Source organism: Catharus ustulatus, chromosome 12 (assembly GCF_009819885.2).
Source record: "Catharus ustulatus isolate bCatUst1 chromosome 12, bCatUst1.pri.v2, whole genome shotgun sequence".
Classification (NCBI taxonomy): Eukaryota; Metazoa; Chordata; class Aves; order Passeriformes; family Turdidae; genus Catharus; species Catharus ustulatus.
Window position 1 is genome coordinate 7,040,375 of NC_046232.1, and position 19,390 is coordinate 7,059,764.

At 39.3% G+C, this 19,390-nt stretch overlaps 1 protein-coding gene across 1 annotated transcript in view; it reads right to left on the reverse strand.

Annotated features, from left to right (window-relative positions):
- The window catches only part of RNF111 (ring finger protein 111), a 53,283-nt gene that overhangs the window by 6,960 nt on the left and 26,933 nt on the right, over nucleotides 1-19,390 (reverse strand). The window contains exons 3-10 of the mRNA XM_033070469.2: nucleotides 16,474-16,600; nucleotides 14,666-14,829; nucleotides 11,837-12,034; nucleotides 10,654-10,973; nucleotides 9,590-9,839; nucleotides 8,042-8,393; nucleotides 5,247-5,372; nucleotides 4,475-4,601 (exon numbers count right to left, since the gene is read on the reverse strand). Coding sequence (XP_032926360.1) covers nucleotides 4,475-4,601; nucleotides 5,247-5,372; nucleotides 8,042-8,393; nucleotides 9,590-9,839; nucleotides 10,654-10,973; nucleotides 11,837-12,034; nucleotides 14,666-14,829; nucleotides 16,474-16,600 — 1,664 coding nt within the window. The remainder of the gene's footprint in view (nucleotides 1-4,474; nucleotides 4,602-5,246; nucleotides 5,373-8,041; nucleotides 8,394-9,589; nucleotides 9,840-10,653; nucleotides 10,974-11,836; nucleotides 12,035-14,665; nucleotides 14,830-16,473; nucleotides 16,601-19,390) is intronic.

Here is a 19,390-nt window from a genome sequence, read left to right on the forward strand (position 1 = left end):
GGTCAAATTAAAATATATACTTTAAAGCAATATATTCTGGACCTGCATTTTTCAGCACAAATCTGCCAAGAACTGTAGAAGTATCATTTGTTTTTTGTTTTCCACTTTCTATTGACACATTCCACGACCACAGAAATCTCCAGCAACTAAAATAATTCAAGGCTAAGTCTGAACCATTTACAATGCAAACATTCTCAACGGCCTGAGACATCTAACCTGCAGGGAAGGTTTTTTTCCTTGCTGAATACCCTCCACCTTTGCAAGATCTTTCTGCTTTTCAGCTGCCAGTCAGTCAGACTCCTGCCCTGCATGGTACTACTCATCCATCCCAGCCTCCATGGTGCACATTAAGTATGATTTCCTATGTATTAGGATAAATCTCCAGTGTAAGTCTTTTCAGTTCACTAACTGCTCAGCTACTATCAAGACACAAAAAGAAGTAAAGCTCATCATTTAATGTCTTAAGCCAAATATAAACAGGGAAAAGCTGCAGTTTTCATAGAAAATCATTGGGTGAAGGAACCCAATGAAGTACCATCAGCTGCACAGATAAAACCCAGTGGTACCTGTGTCTAAGGAGAACATAAAATGAGTGCTCTTCAATAGCTTTTATTCTACAGAAAAATCGAAGAACAGTAATTAATGGGGTTTTTTTAATATAAACTAGAAGCTTCTTATCAAAACATAATTCTATGTGATGCAGCTAACCAAGGACCTACTGGCTTACACCTCCAAATCTGTAAGGATTTTCACAACTAATTCTAAAGACATCCTCAAACACTGTGAATAAATCCACAGGTAAAGGAACAAAACAGTAAGGCTCTGCAACTGAAGAAAGAGGGGACACAGCATATTGAAAGCTGGATGTGTAACACCTAAGAGATTAAAGGTACCATAAGAAACTTTAGGTTTGCTTGGGGTTTGTTTGGGGTTTTTGCTGTTGGTTTGGGGTGTTTTTTAGGTTTGTTCAGTGTTTTGTCTTTTTTAAAAATATGATCCTAAGATGTCCCTCGGACCAAGAAGCTGCAGGTTCACAGATACAATAAGGGGGTCTTCTCAATACTTGCATCAACTCTAGAGATATTTATTACACTATACCTAGCAAACTACTTAAAGTCTAAATAATTCCCCCACCATGCCTCACCTCTGAAATTCACATTCATCAGGACATTATTCAAAAGGCCAGAAGAAGCTGGAGTCAAGAGCCTGGGACACCATACCCCATAATAAATTGCCACCTTGCCCACCCTGATGTGGTAAACAGTGCTAGAACCCCAAGTCAAAAAGCCTTTCACTAACAGTGCCAAAGGAGCAGCCAAAGGAACCCAGAGTAAGGAGAAATAAAAGTCACATCTAACAACAAACAGTGGTATCAGAGAAGAGAGGAACAGATAAAAAGCCTTTGTGTCCTACATCCTTCTCGTCTAATGTTCCATTATTCATGTCATGCACTGATCTTCACTTGAGTCTCCCTAAAAATGACCAGTTAGCAGTTACCCAAATGGGTATTTGTTCAGAATGGATTTCATTCAACAGCTCTTTCCTCAGCACATACATGGCCTTGAAACAGTAACACACACAAAGCTTAAGCCACAGTCACAAGGCAATTATATTAAATCAAGAAGGGAAGCAGACTTACCCTTGGATACATGGATATGAAGAAAGCTCTTCCTAACTCCTTTTAATCTAGGACTCCTCCCAAAATAACACTTGAACAGAAGTCTCTTCAACCAAACTAGTAGAAAAGGAGATTCTGTTTCCCCAACCCTCTATTTGGACTGTCAAAGCTGCTGAACACTGATTATCTTCCCCCACATATCTTGATCATTTTGTCTCCCTGAGGATTAAAACTGCAGTCTGCATTCCAGCATTGAGTAGATGAAGATTTGGTTATCTGCATCTAATTAAAGTCAGAAACTGATACAGAGTACGAACGTCATTAAAGCCCAAATAATCCAGTATGTCCTTTACACTCTGGTGGTAGTTTAAAGGGGTTTCAGTACTCCACATAAAAAAGGTACACTGCCAGTTGTGCTGCAAACCATTTCACAAAGTGGATTCAATACAAATGAAATTCTTAGATGAGTGGCTGCATCAGTTACTTTAAAAAATAACCTCCTCTCAAAAAAAAAAGAAAATAACAGTTTATGATATTTGCATCAAAAAATACGACTCATGAAATGTCTAGTACCACTGTACTTGAAGCAAGAAAGTACTCCTTAGAATGTTGACAACTTTGCAGAGGGACTCTAATCACAGTTTGGCCTCTCCTCCCCCACCGCTAATCTTACAGTTACAAAGAAAAAAAGCAAGTAGCAGGTGCAAATAATCTGTTGCATAAAACAGCACTTTTCTTTAAAATCCAGTCCAGTTTGTTATATGAAAAACTTCACTACTTGCTCTCTATTCAAAGTAAGTTTTGCTGACAGATCCACTGTACTCTCACACATGCAAACAAAACCTGTGACTTTATTGCTATAGAAGGGGTAGAGTCATCAAAAGGCATTTGTAATGATTTGAACTCCTTGTATATATAACTTCCAGCAGAGCTCTTAACCTGCCTTCATGTTCTTCTAGTGTGTGAATACACTTTAAATTACTCAAAGTCTCTACACAACTTCAAAGCCACAGCGCTTGATCTGATCCCTCCCTGCAAGGCTCAAAGCAGATCCCAAACACTTGAGAAGGGCAGCTTAGAGCAGTCTGTTCACAATGAAATATGCTGTCAGTGCAGGGTGTAAAAGTCCTCAAAACACAAACTTCAGTCTCACTCAGCCACTCATTTATTACTGTTACAAGGATCAAATATCCCTACATAAACACTTGCACAAATTGCTGTAGACTTAAAAACCCTTATTTCATCTGCTGCTTTTACCCATTAGAAACTGCAGTTACCAAGCATAAGGGCCCAAATCCCTAAAATATTTTATCATACATTCAGGAAATACTTCTGAACATTCTCTATTACAGCTTTATTCTCCTCTACTGCTAAAAATTTGAAGAATGGGGTCCCAACTATTTGTTTATGTAACATTTTAGTTGTAGGAATATCCCAATTAAAATTAAAATACAATTAAAAGCTTCTCATCACACTGTAATATAAGGATCATCTAAACTCCTACATTTCTAGAAACTTCACAGCAATAATTGAAGTAAAGCCCACAGATGACTTACTAGCCCTGATAAAATTTAGCTAAAACAGGAACAGATTTAACTTGTTGCCTCCTAGCACAATTACAGTTCCCTGAACTAGTAGGAGGGAATCTAAAGCAGCTGATGTTATCCGTTACAGTACAACACATGAAATAAACGTGAGAGAATAAAGCCCTCTTTCAAAGCAGACACAACTGAAGAATGCAGAAAAACTTAATTTGAAGATACACAGGAGAAGGCTATGCACTAAGAATCTCATTGGCTACACTAAAATACTGAATTCTACAGAGTGCTTTAGAAAGTCTGTGCCAAGTATGCGAGCGGCACCCACGAATGACCAACCCCCATTTATCAGGGAGGTACTTAAGGGTCATCATAGCTGGTAGGCAGAGTGAGGAACAGGCAATGCAAGACCAGACTGAAGACAGTTACCACAGTTTGGTAGCAAACCTACAGTTCAAGCCCCAAGTGTCAATTCAGGCTACTAACAGAGGAATTTTGAAAGGATGAAACTTGTAAGGCTTTTTAAATTATAACATTAGCATTCATTTACAGATGAATTCAATTTTTATTAGATTAACTAGCTTTAAGAGTATTAAACATTATTGCTTGACCACACAGAAACACTAAATATATTCAAACTAAATTTGTTTATCTGAATTTTAGTTAAACAGAATTTTTTAAAAAATTAACTAAACCTGTAAGCATTCTTCCAAAAATAATCCACTGTAACAAGAGTAAAAATATGCTGGTTTGTTTTGGTTTTCTACTGCAGATTAAAAAAGATTATGTGTAACAGGGCGACTACCTTACCATCACACTTCCTGCAGATTATACTTCATGCTACAAAATTATATACTTTATCACACAATTAGATTAATGAATAATAAATATTATTTGAAAACAATTAAATCTCTAGATGGAATTCTAGTTGTGTGCATACAGACTTTAAAAAGAAAGAATCCATACTAATTTTCAAGCATTGGGTGGAAAGTTGGTACCTTTAACAACCCAAAACTCATTAAAGAATAATCTGAACTTTAAAAATCAGATGCAGAGGGTCAATGCATTGTAATGCAAGTGATAATTTAATTCAACTGTATTTCAGTTTGCAAGAGCTGAAGTTAGAAATGTAATGTCCCTATACTGTTTTCTCTTGCTACACAATGGGCCTGCTCAAGTTCCCTTCCTGGGAGTAACACACAGACACAGGAAAATATTTTTAGTTAAGCACTTTGCAGCAATGTATACACATCCATTTTTCTGACAAACAAAATCAAAATGACCAACGATGATAATTTTCCATGAGCTATCTCCTTACCATTAGAGGAAGAGCCCCTATTTGCAAGTGGTGGAGTCGAGGAGGTGCATGGTAGTGGGCCAAGTGAGGATGCAAGGGCCCTGGAGGGTAAGTGGCTGCAGTCACACCAGCTTCAATTCCTAGTTCCCTGTCACATGAATGAAAGTAGCATTACAGTAAAGGAACAGCTTGCCTCCTAGGTACAATCCCACTGCTTTGGAGACCCCACAGCACAGTACAGCTCCAACAACAGTTTCATGTAGAAGTTTTTCTAACCATATTTAAACTTTGCTGAAGAATCTTGCTATCACAGCTAAAAGTTATTTTTAAAACTGCTGCTAAGATTTGTATGAAAAAAAATTGAAATAACTCCACATTTACTGTGTCCAGTAAGATTAACCATGTGGAGTCTTCTCTGCAGCACATGCCCTGGGAACAGCAGCTGTCATGCAGGTATCTCTTCACTAATGGCCAGAAGTATTTTTTTAATAATAAATCTATTGGGGAACGTAAGTACTACTTCGTAAGTGAGCCTGATGCAATATAATAAGTTCAAACAAAGAAGGGAGAGAATATACTAGTCTGTACCATAAGAGCTCAAATACTAGAAATATATTTCAGATACTGAGTACTCAAAGCAATATTTCAAAGCCATATCAACATCTACAAACTTTAAACTACAGGTACATGCAGCAGCTTTTAAAACCAATGCCAGCATTATCAGTACTGTGATCAGCACATGATGGTCTCTTGTCCAGAATCCCCAGAGCTCAAACAGTGTCTGATTACTCACCAGGCAGATCTCTCTGGAGCTTGTCGAGGATGGGAAGACATAGTCTGAGGCACATGGATGTGATGCCCATGACCATAATTAGGATGCATTCTGTGAGGATGTGGAGGAGGCCGCTCATGAGCACGTCTAAACAACACAGAACAGCCACAATTAATTTCACACACTTTTTAGTATGCAGAAACCAATACTCATAACCAAAATGCTACAGAGCGAGCAACTACAGTGCCTTTAAAACAAGCAGCTCACCATGCAGTATTTTAATTTCTACTTTAGATGTAAGTTACAAACTGATTTTAACACAGATTTCATATTCAAAACCAAAGCCAGCTTCAGCCACAGTGACCTGCCCTTCACTTGGCAGACATGACTACAGACACTGAGAAAGTGTTCAATCCTAACCTTGAAGGGCAGGTAGGAAAGAGAGGGCCATGTGACAGTCACGCTCAGATTCAGTGTCACTCACAGCTCTGCTGCAGATTATTTCTAGCAAAACTATACCAGTAAAAGTAATTAGGGAAAACTTAATACACTAATCAGAGGACATTTTCCTTGAAACATGTTTGTATCATAGCTCAGGTAAATGGGGCACACAGTTTTTATGCATGCCAGCTGGTATAGAACAACTACGGATTTGAAAAAAAAACAACCTTAACTCCTGCTGATTGATTTCTGCTACTTTTCCACTTCCCACTTTACTTACTTTATCACAGAAATAAATTGATTAGGATTTTTTTTTTCATTGCTTTCAATGCAGAAAGCATTTCAACCTAAAAAGTTGGATTTTGCCAAAAGCCGTATACGTTCTCCAAGTTCAGTACCACCTTAAACTACCTGACAAAGACCAGACATCTTGTAAAATTTTAGGTCTAGAGAGGCAAAACTGTACTTAACAGCAAAGTATTCTAATCACTGTAAAGTGACAGTTCTCCAGAGAGATCTGTCAAGCTTGTATATATTATGTGAGAGCTGTTCATTTTTTGCAGTGGTACAGACTAACATGGGAACAGACCTATCAGCAGAACATACTTGCAGTCTCACCTCCTTTCAGTTTATGGGGGAAACTCTGGAAGAACACAATTTAAAAAAACCAAACCAAACCAAAACACCATAGCTAGACAACTTCCATAGTTTCATGAAACTCGAACATCACGTAGACTCATTTTCCCTAAACTGTGTCTTAATCTAAAAGAAACATCTTTAAATGATAAAAATAATGTACAAATGTAAAACTCCTAGGCTGTCCATCCCAAGTTTTAGCAAGTGGGTAATTAAACAAAAAAATAACCAGAAAGCCCATATATAATACAGATGCACTGCTCCTTGATACATGACAGTGAGAAGAGTACTCTAACCATTCTCTCCTTCGAATCCTGAAAAGGTACAATAGCGTTGGACAGGAAGGACACAAACTGGACTATTATTCCTTAGGTTATTTGTAGAAATGAAGGATGAAACACGTTAAGAACACTTTGAGATTTCAGGACACAGAAGTGAAGGAACTGCAAGCCTGCTGGCAGCCTCAAGTCTGTATTCAGTAACAGCACACCAGTTTCTGGTTGTCAGAGTACAATCTGATTTATAGGAGGCTGGGTAAAGATGCCTGTAAGATTGATTTTGCACAAAATTTGAATGAGAATTAGAGGGGCAAAAAAAAGACCAAGGGCAGAACAACTCCATATGGTTACAAACCAAAGTATAAGAGGAGAAATATCTCTGAGCAAACTGGCACTGTCTGGTCTGAGACTGGTGACTTCAGAGAGATTGTCAAGGAAGAACCTACTATAAACATTTGCCTACAATTTCCTATACATATTCATATTTCTGTACAGATTCATTAAGCTGCAGAATTGCCAATATTCACAACTCCAATCCTCAAACTACCGAATCCCCAGATCTGGTAAGATAGCTGGCCCTATTATTTTCCCCTAAAATGCTACCTTGCTGTCTCACAGCCACTGGGTTCTGTCATGTCCCATTTGTGGGCAGTCACTGCCGATATATACTCAACCCGGAAACTGCCTCAAAAGTTGCAGTTAAAGCAGAATTCTCTTTAAGCATTAACTTCTAAACAAGTTTTAAGTTAGTTATGAGTCAAGTTTGCATAACAAAGTTAGGAGCAACAACTAGAGAGTTCATTCTTGAAATTCTCTTAGGCATTTACACACATGGCCTCCAGAATTAAAACAAGTTCAGCTACCCTGTGAATACAAAACTACTACTGACCTGCTATCTTTAGATACTAGCATCAACAATCTAGTTAAGCAACAACAGTAGCACATCTTACATTTCAACATTAATCCCATTCTCAGTCTCCTCTTCTAAAGCAAAATGCACAGTAAAGATACTTATGTATCTAATCTGAATGCATACTGCCCCTTATGATAATTTGTTCATTTTAAAGTACCGGTCAAAAAAAAAATCTTAACTGCATCAACAAGGCAATTTGCTGTCAAGAGGTGTTTGACCAGAGTTTGTGACGTACTCTACAGGCTGCTCAGTTTAAAGAGGAATTCCTGCTTATTATCCAGAGTAATGGGCAAGAGAAACAAGCTCCCCTTATCTTCCATGCCCCCTTCATGCCTTACCTGGAGACACTATTGAGAGATGTAATACAGCAGGGTCAGTCCTACGCTCGCGTGACTCTGACAATTTGTCAAGACACTTCTTACCATGGTTTAACACTAACAGTTCCTAACCATGCAATTAGCAGTTTGAGATTCACATGCAACATTTTACAAACCTGAGGGAAATGAATTATATGTTTAGATACTGTTCTGAGTACATTTGTCACATACGTTGGGTGTTGCATCATTCTTCTCCTCTGGACCTCCATCCTCTGGATCACTTCATGAGGATGTAGCCTCTGTGCTGGAGGTGCTGTTGCAGGGATGTGATGAGATATTGGCTGGTGTGTTGCAGGGAGATGCTGTGGTATTGGAGCAGCTGCACTGGCTAAGGGATGAGTTGGTGGTGGAGGTGGAACAGGATGAGAAGATGCATGGGAGGAGATTGAAGGATGAAAGGGATGCACTGGATGAGGGATAACGTAATCCACTTGAGGTGGAGGTTGTGGCTGTGGAGGAGGATTCCCATGAGAGTGAGGACATGCAGAAGCCTGATGGTGAAGAGGTCTGGTCAAGGAAGCATCTGCAATGAAAACATCAGGTGCTTTTAATTTGGTCAATTGCAGGTTTTGACTTAAATTTATTTTAAGAAGTATCTTCACACAGATGTTTCAGTATTACTACACCAGTTTAAATAGTGTTTATGCAACTTTTAAATAAAGTGATTCTCTAGCAATATACCCTACAAGAAAACTACATGTTCAACAGCCAAAAGCATTCTGTTTTCCAATACTGGCAAAAAGGGGAAAAAAAAATAAAAAAATCGGTGATACCAACTGGAAAAGGTACATAGAAAGGTCTGGATTGGAAGGGAATTCAAAGATCACCTTGCTCCAAACCCCTGCCTTGGACAGGGGCACCTTCAACTAGACAAGGCTGCTCCAAGCCATGTCCAACCTGGTCCCGAACACTTCCAGGGAAGGGGTAAACAGCTTCTCCATGTAAGCTGTGCCAGAGCTCACCACCCTCACAGGGAGGAATTCCCTCCTTAAACCTGATCTAAATCGACTCCCTTCCAGTTTAAAGCCATTCCACCTTGCCAAAGGTCCCTCTTCATCTCTTATAGCCCCTTTAGGCACTGGAAGGTGTCATAAGGTCTCCAAAGAGACTTTTCTCTTTGCCAGGTTGAACAATTCCAACTCTTAGCCTGTGCTTGGAGCAGAGGTGCCCAGCCCTCTGAGCACCTTCGTGGTCCTCCACAGACTCACTACAGCAGGTCTGTCCTCCTTGTGCTGAGGAGCCCAAACATGAAGCACTATTCCAGGTGGAGTCTCATGACAGAGGAGCAGAAGGACAGAATTCCCTTCCAGTATTACTTTACATCTGTTGTTTAATTTTTAAAGAATTCAATCCCCTTCTTTCCAGGATCACTATTCTACAGAAACAATAAAATTCAAAAAGAAATCACAATCAAACAAATTATTCTGCTAAAGCAGATCTCACTGGGGGGATGGGAAAAGGGACCAAGCAAGAAAATGAAATAAAAAGCCAGTAAAAAAGAGATGAAAAATATTTTCATAGCAAATACAGTTTTCAAATCTCAATGTTATTATGGTCACTGGTAAGAAAATATTTTAACTTTACTTCAGTCCTGTTCAAACCCCCTAACTGTTGAAGTTATTTCTCAATGTGTGTTTTGCTAGGCCAGCTCTAGGACGAGTGCAAGCAGGCAGGGTGTTCCTGCTGCCAGGGCAGTGTCAGCAGCACAGCAGTACTCACAAGGAGAATGCATGTAGTGGCGGCAGGATGAGAGCGAGGCCTGGGGCGGGGGCTGCGGCTGTGCCACCATGCCCGAGCCGTAGCCGTCCATGGCCAGCGCCTGGCTGGGCCCCGCGCCCGCCTGGTGCCCGTAGAGCGCCGTGCGCGACGAGGAGCCGGGACAGCACGGGTCAAACGCCGACGTTCCGTGGAAAGCGCCGCTCCCGTGGCTTCTGATACCGCTGCTGCTCAAGTCTACTGGCAATGCCTGCTGCACAAACAAACCAGCTTTCTTCAAGCCACTCTTCAGACTTTGAAAGCAAAGTTTTCAATTTAAAAAAAAACCACTATCACAAGCAACCGGGATCCAAATTTTGAAGTTTCACAGCTAGAACATCTTTTAATATATGGCCAACACTTCTTATTTCTAAATTCATTAATCTACTGTGAGACTAACTTCCTTACACTAGATTCTGTAAAAACTAACCAACCAAAATCCCCCGCAAAATCCCCCACCACCCTCCAACCAAACTAAAAACCTCAACAAAAACCCCAACAATGGACAGTAAATACCCAATAAAATGGACAGCTCTGCATACTGTAACTTAGAACAGCACTGCTTGTCTTAGGACTGTATTGTTTTGCAGCTGTGATTTAATTACTCAAAGCCTTAATCAATGCTTTTAGAGGAGCAACTCTTTTATACTTTTTATGTACAGAACATTAAACTTGATATTTTTCTTCCCTCAAAGCAGCTCAATGATTTGCATTGCAAAACTGCTACAATGGGCAGAATACTTCAAGGTAATTATGTTTGGTTTGCTGTGCAGTCACTCATCTTACAGCCATGAAGAGGTCAGCTGTCAATGATTACTTGAAAGATTACGTCTTTCTATAAAATTTCAGTGTTTTGTGTTCATATATATTACAGTTCTATTTTCCATTTTAATTCCCTTCTATAATGCCTGATGCAGAGCAAGAGAGTAATTTATAATTCAGCATCCTTATCCTATTCCCTCCTGTCTGGAACAACTTGAAATCCCCAGTCACAAGGTGTGATGGTGAGTCACAAGGATTAAACATGCCTGCTCGTGGTAACTGGTGCCAGAACTGCTGCTGGCTCCACACGGGGCAGGCAGGGGAGGAGGCCTTTCCACAGGGCAGCTGGAGTCACTGAAGGAAGGAGACAGTGGGACAGCTGGGTGGGGGTTGTGGTGGTGATGGTGGTGATGCTGGAAGTGGTGGCCATGCTGCTGAAAGCAGCTTGTATGTGGGTGCCCCAGGGCATGATGAGTCTGTGAAGGTCCTCCACAAGGAGAATGCTGGGGGCAGCACGATGGCAGCCTTGGCATGGCCGGGGGGCCAGTTTCCAGTGTCGAATTAGATGCAGCTCTTCTTATTTCATCTTGAAGACAAAGTCAATATTGAAGTGAAAGAAATTAGTAAAGCTGATCACTATAAAGCAGTATCTTACATAGAAATAAAGCACCCTGTACCTCACAATTAAATATTTAACCAATTGAAAACCAGATCTAGACTATAACAAAACAAACTAGATACAAAAAGTAAGATTTAGCTATACCTGCCAAATGAACCAAAACTGAATGGTTCAGATGGAAGTACTCATGGCAACCACTGGAAGACAAATGACACTTGCCTTATTCCACAAATTCAAGGCACATGATCAGCAGGGAAAGGAGGAAGAATTGTTCCTGTAGTTAGTGTGCAGAAACCTCAAACTCCTGTGCAACTGTGGTCCACTCAGATCAGCTGTCCCTCACTACAATTGCAGACAGGGCAGCTTTGTTCCAGTGATGCCATGAGTGCTCCCTATATATATATACAGCTCTATGCAGGTCTGTATAAATGTGCTCCCAGGGGGTTATCCACAGAAGCAGATATACTCAAGGAATCCAGATACATCCTTCATTGCCTTACAACACAGATTGAAATAACACCTCTGCAATACACTGCAATGAGAGACTTAATTCCCAGTGAACTACATTCCACTTCCTCAAAAAGCAAGTACGTGGTTCTTTATGTATAACCAAATCATTCCAACAGGCACAAGCAGAAGGCTCCAGCAGATTTCCTCTATCTTTATGGAGAAATCAATGGTCTTTTCCAGACTCCTGTCCTCTCAGCTTACTACTGCTAGGTTCAGTACTACAAGTTCACACGGCATTTAATTTAGGGAATGCTGATTAACTTCCTCTACCTCCTTTGTACTCAGAGACAATGCAAGAGCTCAAAGCTCTTATTCTGTACCTCCAGTTGAAGTGCCAGCAGTGCTGCTACTGGGGAGAGTGGGAGTGGTCTCTGGTGCTGCAGAGGGCTGGCTGCTGGAGACGTTGGGAGCTGCATCAGAGGTCTGCTCTGAGGTAGACGTACTGGAGCTGGTAGTGGAAGCAGAACTCACGACCTGCGGCTCCACTCGAGCTGATGTGGTTGGCACAACTGTCGGCTCTAGTGAAATAAAAAAGCTTTCATGTTCTTTAAGCTTTAAAAGCTGCTGAGGCTTTTTTATTGTTGTTCCTGCTTTTGAACTATTTTACAAGACATTCTCAATTCTGGCCTTGCCAGAAGCTTAAAGTCAGAACACAAAAACCTGACAGGTTTGTGTGTGGAAAGAAAATTCTCTTGTGTTTTTTTTAATCTACTCAAGTTTTAATTATTAACATAAAATCAATTCTCAACCAAATCTGATATTTAAGTTTTATTTACTGGATAAAAAACTTCTACTACAAAGGAGATAAAATTATTGCAGTACTTTATGATAAAAATGCTTGCTGAAATCCTCCATGAATCTACATGCAAGCTACTCTGATTAAATATTACTCTTATAACTTTTTATTGCCTATGAAGAACAGAAAAACTTCTAGATCATTCACCAAGAACAGCATAACATCTACACTAGCAGCACTACTTTACAAACTTTGATCATTCCAGATGCATAGTACTAAAGGCTTTAGCAACACAAGCTTGATTTCTAGTCTCAACACATTCTAAATGCAGATAATCAATATTTGAGACTTCTCATAAAAGGTACATACCTGTTCATATTACATATTGCAAAGCTAACAGTGAGCAACATATCCTGAAAATCCAAAATACGTGACGAATGTTCTCCTTTACTAGATAATTGTAAACAAGTTAAAATTTAAAACTATACTTGGTGGCATAATTAGAAATTAGTTTTGAAAAAGACTTTACTGTAAGTCTGAGATTCCTCTTAAGTAACGAAAGGCAATGACATGACTAAGAACAAAAGATACTATAAAAGGAAGATTGTCAGAAACAGCTCAGGCTTTTTTAACAAAAATGCCTGCATGGGTATTAGGGGGGGAAAAGCATCAAAAAACTTCAAATACTTCCTTTACACAAAGTCTCAAAATAAAATATGAGTAGTTTTCAAGACTGCTCTCTGTATCTTGTAGGAGTATCAGCAACTCAGCGAGTAAAGGAATAAATGTAGCTTCTCTTGCAAGTCTTCCAACTCATCACATTAAAAAAACATTACCTGACATCTACATTTCAATTCCTCTTATTTTCAATGTGGTCTTCCAATATATTAATTTATTTTAAGGACAATATTTTGAGTGAAATGCATTAATGTTTTAATTCAGAAAACAAGAGTAACTTTATAGTACAGGTATAGCCTACAATGAGAAGTGATCAGACAGAGCTCAGACAGTGGCCACCCTGAGTTCCCCCAGGCTCAGGTTCCACATCAGCCTGAGACTTTCACCACCAGCCTTACAGACACTTCTGATTCTCCCCTGTCCAAACCAGTGAAAAACAAGGGGTTTGGTCCATCATGAGCTACTAGCTAAAATAAACTGAATTTCTTGACACACTGCCCAGACATGAACCCAGGAAGAAAAGGATCCTCATGCTCAGGGAAGCAGCCAGCAAAGTTTTAAGACCAGTACCTTTGATGAAAAAGGTAAAGTTGGGATAAACTGCACAGCTGCCTTCTACAGTGTTAATTCAGAAGTCTGATCATTTAACACTAATTCATGTATGAAATTTCATGCCTAAACCCAAAAATAGTATTCCTTAAATCCTGGAAGATTCATCTTAGGCATTTCCTCTAGAAGGCAGGAAAAGCAGCTAGTCTTTAACACACATGTTACGGAAGTGTATTTTAAAAATAACTTGGTTTCTGAATACAAGACTAAATTCTAGAATATGAATTCTAAGAGTAAATCAAAGCAATAGAAACCTACACTGCACTCCTTGAACAATAGAGCTGTTGGGATATTTCACAGTAAATCCATAAAAAATAATCTGTACATTAACTCATCCTCTACCTTAAAAGCCATTAACCAACCAGAACTATTCTCAAGCCTTTCTGACTCTCCATCCCATCCTAACAACCATGACAATTTGAAGAATTAGATATAGCAAGATACTAAGCTTGCAGTGCACTCAGGACAGAGCCACAACAGGACAAAACTTCTGTTCACTTTACAAATAACATGCACCCAAGAAGTCCCCAAAACCACCACCATCTGCAAATATAAAAGTGCAAAAACATACATGAGCTTCAGTTTTTCCTTCTCCCAATATTTTGATAATTGATAAGTTGCTCCTATGATTTTCAGTAGGAATAGACTTATTAAGTGTCAGCAGCTTTTAACGTTAGGAATCAATGAAAGGTTACAGCTTCAGAAACCTAACACACTTTACTAGTTTAGGGTTGGGCTTTTTTCTTTTTTTAGAAGTTATTTTTACTTCAAGGCCTGAAAGAACAGTCACTATTCCAAAGCATAGTCAATGATAGACTTTCCTTTTATAGTGCTACATTCAAGTAAGTGCATATTTTTCAAGAAGTAGTTCCAACCTGTTCTGTAATTTCTGCCTGGTGAGTCAGCCCTCAGACACACACCCAAGGCAGCTTTGGAAGAAAAACTTTAGATCCAAAGACCCATTGAAAATGGCTAAACTTTAAATTTTGAAAGGAAGGGCACAAGAAGATTTTCTGTCAGGAAGGTACCCTTTCTGAAGGGTACCCTATATCTGATGCAATGAACTCCAGCATCCTTACACTGCTCATGCTGCTCCTGAAGAGACTTCTCTGACAATGCCACTTACCATCTTCATCCACTGTGAGGTCCACAACTTCGGCCGCGTTCTGCCTCAGGGGCTGGATGACGGTGGAGATCCTGCTGCGGGATCGCTGCTCCGGAGCCCGCGCAGCGTGGGAACCGGAGTTCTGGCCCCAGTGGGACCTCGAGTGGCCAAGCGCAGAATGAGACCTTAGCCAAGGGGAATATCTCAGTTATTTGCCTACATTTTGCCATCATTGATTTCTTCTGTTTGAGGAGCTACGTGGAATTTTTTTATTATTAGAAAAGCTTTTTGTTACATTGAGATACCCTGTGACTCCACTTCCACCAAACACACTCACAAACACTACTGCAGCCTTTACCAGAGAATGTAACAGCACAGAGTTCAAAGGTCTTTAAACTACATCCCATGCACCTGCAACTATTTTTGAAAAAAATTCACTGTGAAACCCTACAACCATGGCCAGGCAGCAATTAGAGCTGAAGTTGTTTTAGCTTTGCAAACAGTAATTGAAGAGTCCCCAAATCTTGTAACACTCCTATGCAGTCTCAAACAGCAGGTCTATGAATAACGACAGAACTATGAAAATAAAATTTGTAAATATTAAGTACATTTGCATGTTAACTTGTGACAGAGCTCTTTCAGAGGATAATTTTTATACTTCAAATTTCCAAAGTGTCCTGACTATGCAAAATCTCTGGACCTTTCCCTCTAATATTATGTTGTTCCTTCTCTTCAGAGAACACAACTTTTTGTGAAACTGAAACTAAAATGCAGTGGAGCTTGAGGAGAGGAGATCCTAAGCCTGTAACTATACCTAAGGAAAGGGATGGATCTATCTCTGTATGGTAACACATAGCACCCATTCTGTTCAGTTTAGCCATGCAAACCCTAACACTAAAGACAATGATCTTTGGAGTGTGCATCCTCTTTGGAGCATACAGTCTTTAATTAAGGGAACAATATTTTTACAGTATTGTATTTACCATTTCAGTCTCAAAATACTTTGACTCTCCAGTATTTACACAAATCAAGTGGCTCTTACTTTCCAATCTGGAACAACAATGTACTCAGACTTCAGAAATTCAGAAGAGGAAAATGTGAAGAAAAGGGAATGACTTCACTAAAAACAAACAAAACCCATTGCACAAATCACCATGGAGCTACTGCTGTTTCGGCTGTAGCAGTGCAGAAGGTGAGGGAAGAAAGAACTAATTTTTTCACATCTTAAGGCTATTACAGAAAACACATCTTATTGATGTCAGGAATATACAAAGCTGTTTCTTTTTTAAAAGCCTCTGGCTTTAGATAGGTTTGAAGTTTTCTTCAAGGAACTCTACTTTAACAGATTCTATAAAATCTGAAAACATGGAACAAAACTTCCAGAGATTCTTGGAAGGACAGGAAAGCATATACAGCAGCAACTTCAAAATAGAAGGCTGTTTTCCTGAGAAATGCTCAGCTAATCTCTAGATAGTCAACTCAGCCTACACATATTCTCTCTAGGATGACACTGCACAGCTTTGCTTCCCCCAAACACTGCACACCAATCACACTAATACAGCCACCTCAACAACTCCAGATTAGTTCAATTCTCAAGCTTTGGTAAAGCTGTGCTTTGGGTTTTTTGTCCTTACTTTGTTTGGGGGTTTAGGATTGGGGATTTTTGTTATTGATGGGGTTTGGTTTGGTTTTTTTAATCAAAAATGCATACTGTGCATTCTGGTTAGAATTACAGTGACATTATCTTATGGGTTTTTAATAGCACAAAGCACTGTGACAAACCCAGAGACAAGCAAAACTTTATTAATGCAAAGAGATGCAAATCTCACCTGTAGTTTTCACCAACTGTGACAATCTCCACTTCACTGTCTGTTGAGGTAACATTTATTTCTTCGTTAGCAGTGACTTGGGGAGTGGAGGATGCTTCAATCACAACAACATCTTCATCAATACTTCCTGAGAAGGGAAAAAAAGAAAGTTTCTACACTTCATCTATACTTCATTCAGCAACTGTCATTATAAGAGACTGTTTTTCATAGATTTAAAATATATGTAGGCAGAGAATTCCATGGTGTATGTCAAAACCTTAGGTGCAACTGTCAAATACATGACCTAATTATCAGCGGGAGCAATTCTGCTGCAAACACTGAAGGAAAGAGATGGAAGGAGACAGAAGATTGAGTGTGGGGTAGGTATGCAAGCTTGCATAACAAGCACTGAAAGCAATTACAGTGAATTTTATTATCTGTAACTCCAACAAAATTCAGCCATTTAATATAAAAACAGAACAAACTTCCAAGCTAGCAAAGCAGTAGTGGTTTGTTATCATAACAGCCTTTCAAAAAAATGTTTTCATAGGTATCAGTCTCAAGGTTAAACACTGACAATAAAAGAAAGATGACCCACCAACTAGTTTATAACAAAATTAATCCCTTAAAGGTGTTCATAAACACCTTTGTACCTACACTTTTGTGGCATTCACAATCTGTACTAGACACAGGAAGACGAAAATTAAACTAAGAATGATAAAAAACAAGAAAAACCCCACAAAAGAGACATTTTCTTAGGAAACAACTTCCACTTCAGGAAGAATGGTTCCAGCTCCAGCTTAACAAGCAGACACACGAAACACTTCTCTAGAGCTGCAACACCGGCAGTGACGAGTCTGAACTATCTACAGGACTTAAACTGAGCTACAGACTACTCACTGAGCACAAAAGAAGTTCCTAAAAAAGAGCTGTGTAGCTTAGAAATCAAATTATCATTTTGGTTTTTGCAAATTGCTTCAAGGCTTGAAGAAATTGGTCTCATTCAAGTCAATACTTCCATCCTGTATGGACTGACTGTTCTCAGCTGCTTTACCCAACTGCACAGCGGAAAAGATAATCCATTTTTATTTTTATCAGTTTTTCTGCTTCGAAAAAACCCCAAACTGCATTATTCTCCAATGGCCTTTGTTTCTGACCATACTTAACCCAGAAAGATTGCTGGCTGAAGATGTAGGGTGATGCTTCCAAATACTGGTACTAACAAAACTCCAGCAATTGAAGTAGTGAGGAACAAAATCATTCCCAGAACTTGCAGGAAAATTTTGGGGAAAACTGAAAATACTGCAAAGTCTAAAAAAACAAAACAACATTCCAAAACTGAAAATACTGAAAGGCAGCAGCTGAAGCCGTCATCACATTCAGAAGAATGCAAACATTGTGCCTATCAGGGGCAAACAAGCAACAGCTTCCTTACACAAAACTATCTCAGACAAAACCACCTGGCCAAGCAGCTGGGGAGAGGTCACTGAGAAAAACCCACACTCTTCCTTCTGCTTCCAAACCTGCACTTCTCTGAAACATAGTCAGTTTGAGAGCACTCCTCAGAGTCCACACATCCTCAGGCTCAGTATTTATTGGAATTTGTAACAGGTGCAAAATTAGAAAGATATAGGCTTCACTGTGATTTTGTTACTTCAGAAAACAAACAAGTTCTTCTTGAGGACTGAATCATCTGCCATGTAGATGCGTACTGAAGTTCACCTAGTGTGCGCCTCTACTGAAATTCTGACACAAGCTTAGCTCATTAAAACCAAAGGGAATTCTTAACTGAGTATCTACACAATTCAGATACCTTTCTCAATGTTGGAAAGCTCATTTTATTCAATTTTTTTTTTTAAGCACACCTTTAGCTGAGAGGTGATTGTACCAACTACACCAATCAGACTGCAGAAAACAGCAGGACTGGTGTGGAATGAACAGGTTTTATGATTTCCAAAATAACAAAGAAAATCTTTAGGAAAACAGTCAAGGCTGCTCCAAGTAGGATACAGCATAGACATAGTTCAGACATATGCAATTTCCTACTGTTCCTGCCTCTAAAAACACCCTCTTAAGTCAAGAGCACAAACTGATGGAGTTCTCATCCCATTAAGTACTTTCCTGTACAAGGAAACAATATGTTCTTCAAAATTAGGCAGAAAAACAACTCCTCTAAACTATGTAAATATTGAATTGTTTTTATACAGTCCACCATGATAAGGTATAATCCACTCTTTTCTTTTAGCACATACCAGTCACTAGCAAGTCATCTTCTGTCTTTAAAGAACTTCAGGGAAAAAAAAGAAAGCATGAATACCTTACTCATCAATGCATCACCTGAATGACTGAAGCTGTAAGAAGCCAGCTAAACCTGGATAATTACAGAGTTTACTATACTATTCCTGCAGCTCTTGAGGGTTATCTCGCTTCAAAGAGAAGAGTCACTGGACTGTTGACAGAAAAACAGTTATGCAGATGTAAGTGATGTATTTTATACTACTTCCAGAATAATACCTATGGCTACAAAACAAACAGAAAATCATCCTCCTGCAGGCACATATTACTTCTCTGTCATCTTGTGACTCACAGAATACAGCAAGCAAATTATACTCTGGTTATTTGTGAGTAAATTAACCTTTGGGCCACCACTGAAACACTCAGTCTGCATTTCAAGCGAGCTACTTAAAACCAAAACTTCTCTTGAAAATCACAGCAAGGCTTTTAATTGTTTCCACCAAATTTGGGGTGGTTTTTCCCTTCTCACATCCCCAAACAGTATTTCACAGTGCATGCAAGACACCAAATTCCGTTTTGTGTTTACCATTCAGACCTTTCAATAGCCATTAGTAATTAAGTTTTATATGTGACTAATAATCAGAAACAATCAACAATTTCTTCACAAGTTTTTTCCCCTATTTTAAAAGCCTTTTTTATGATG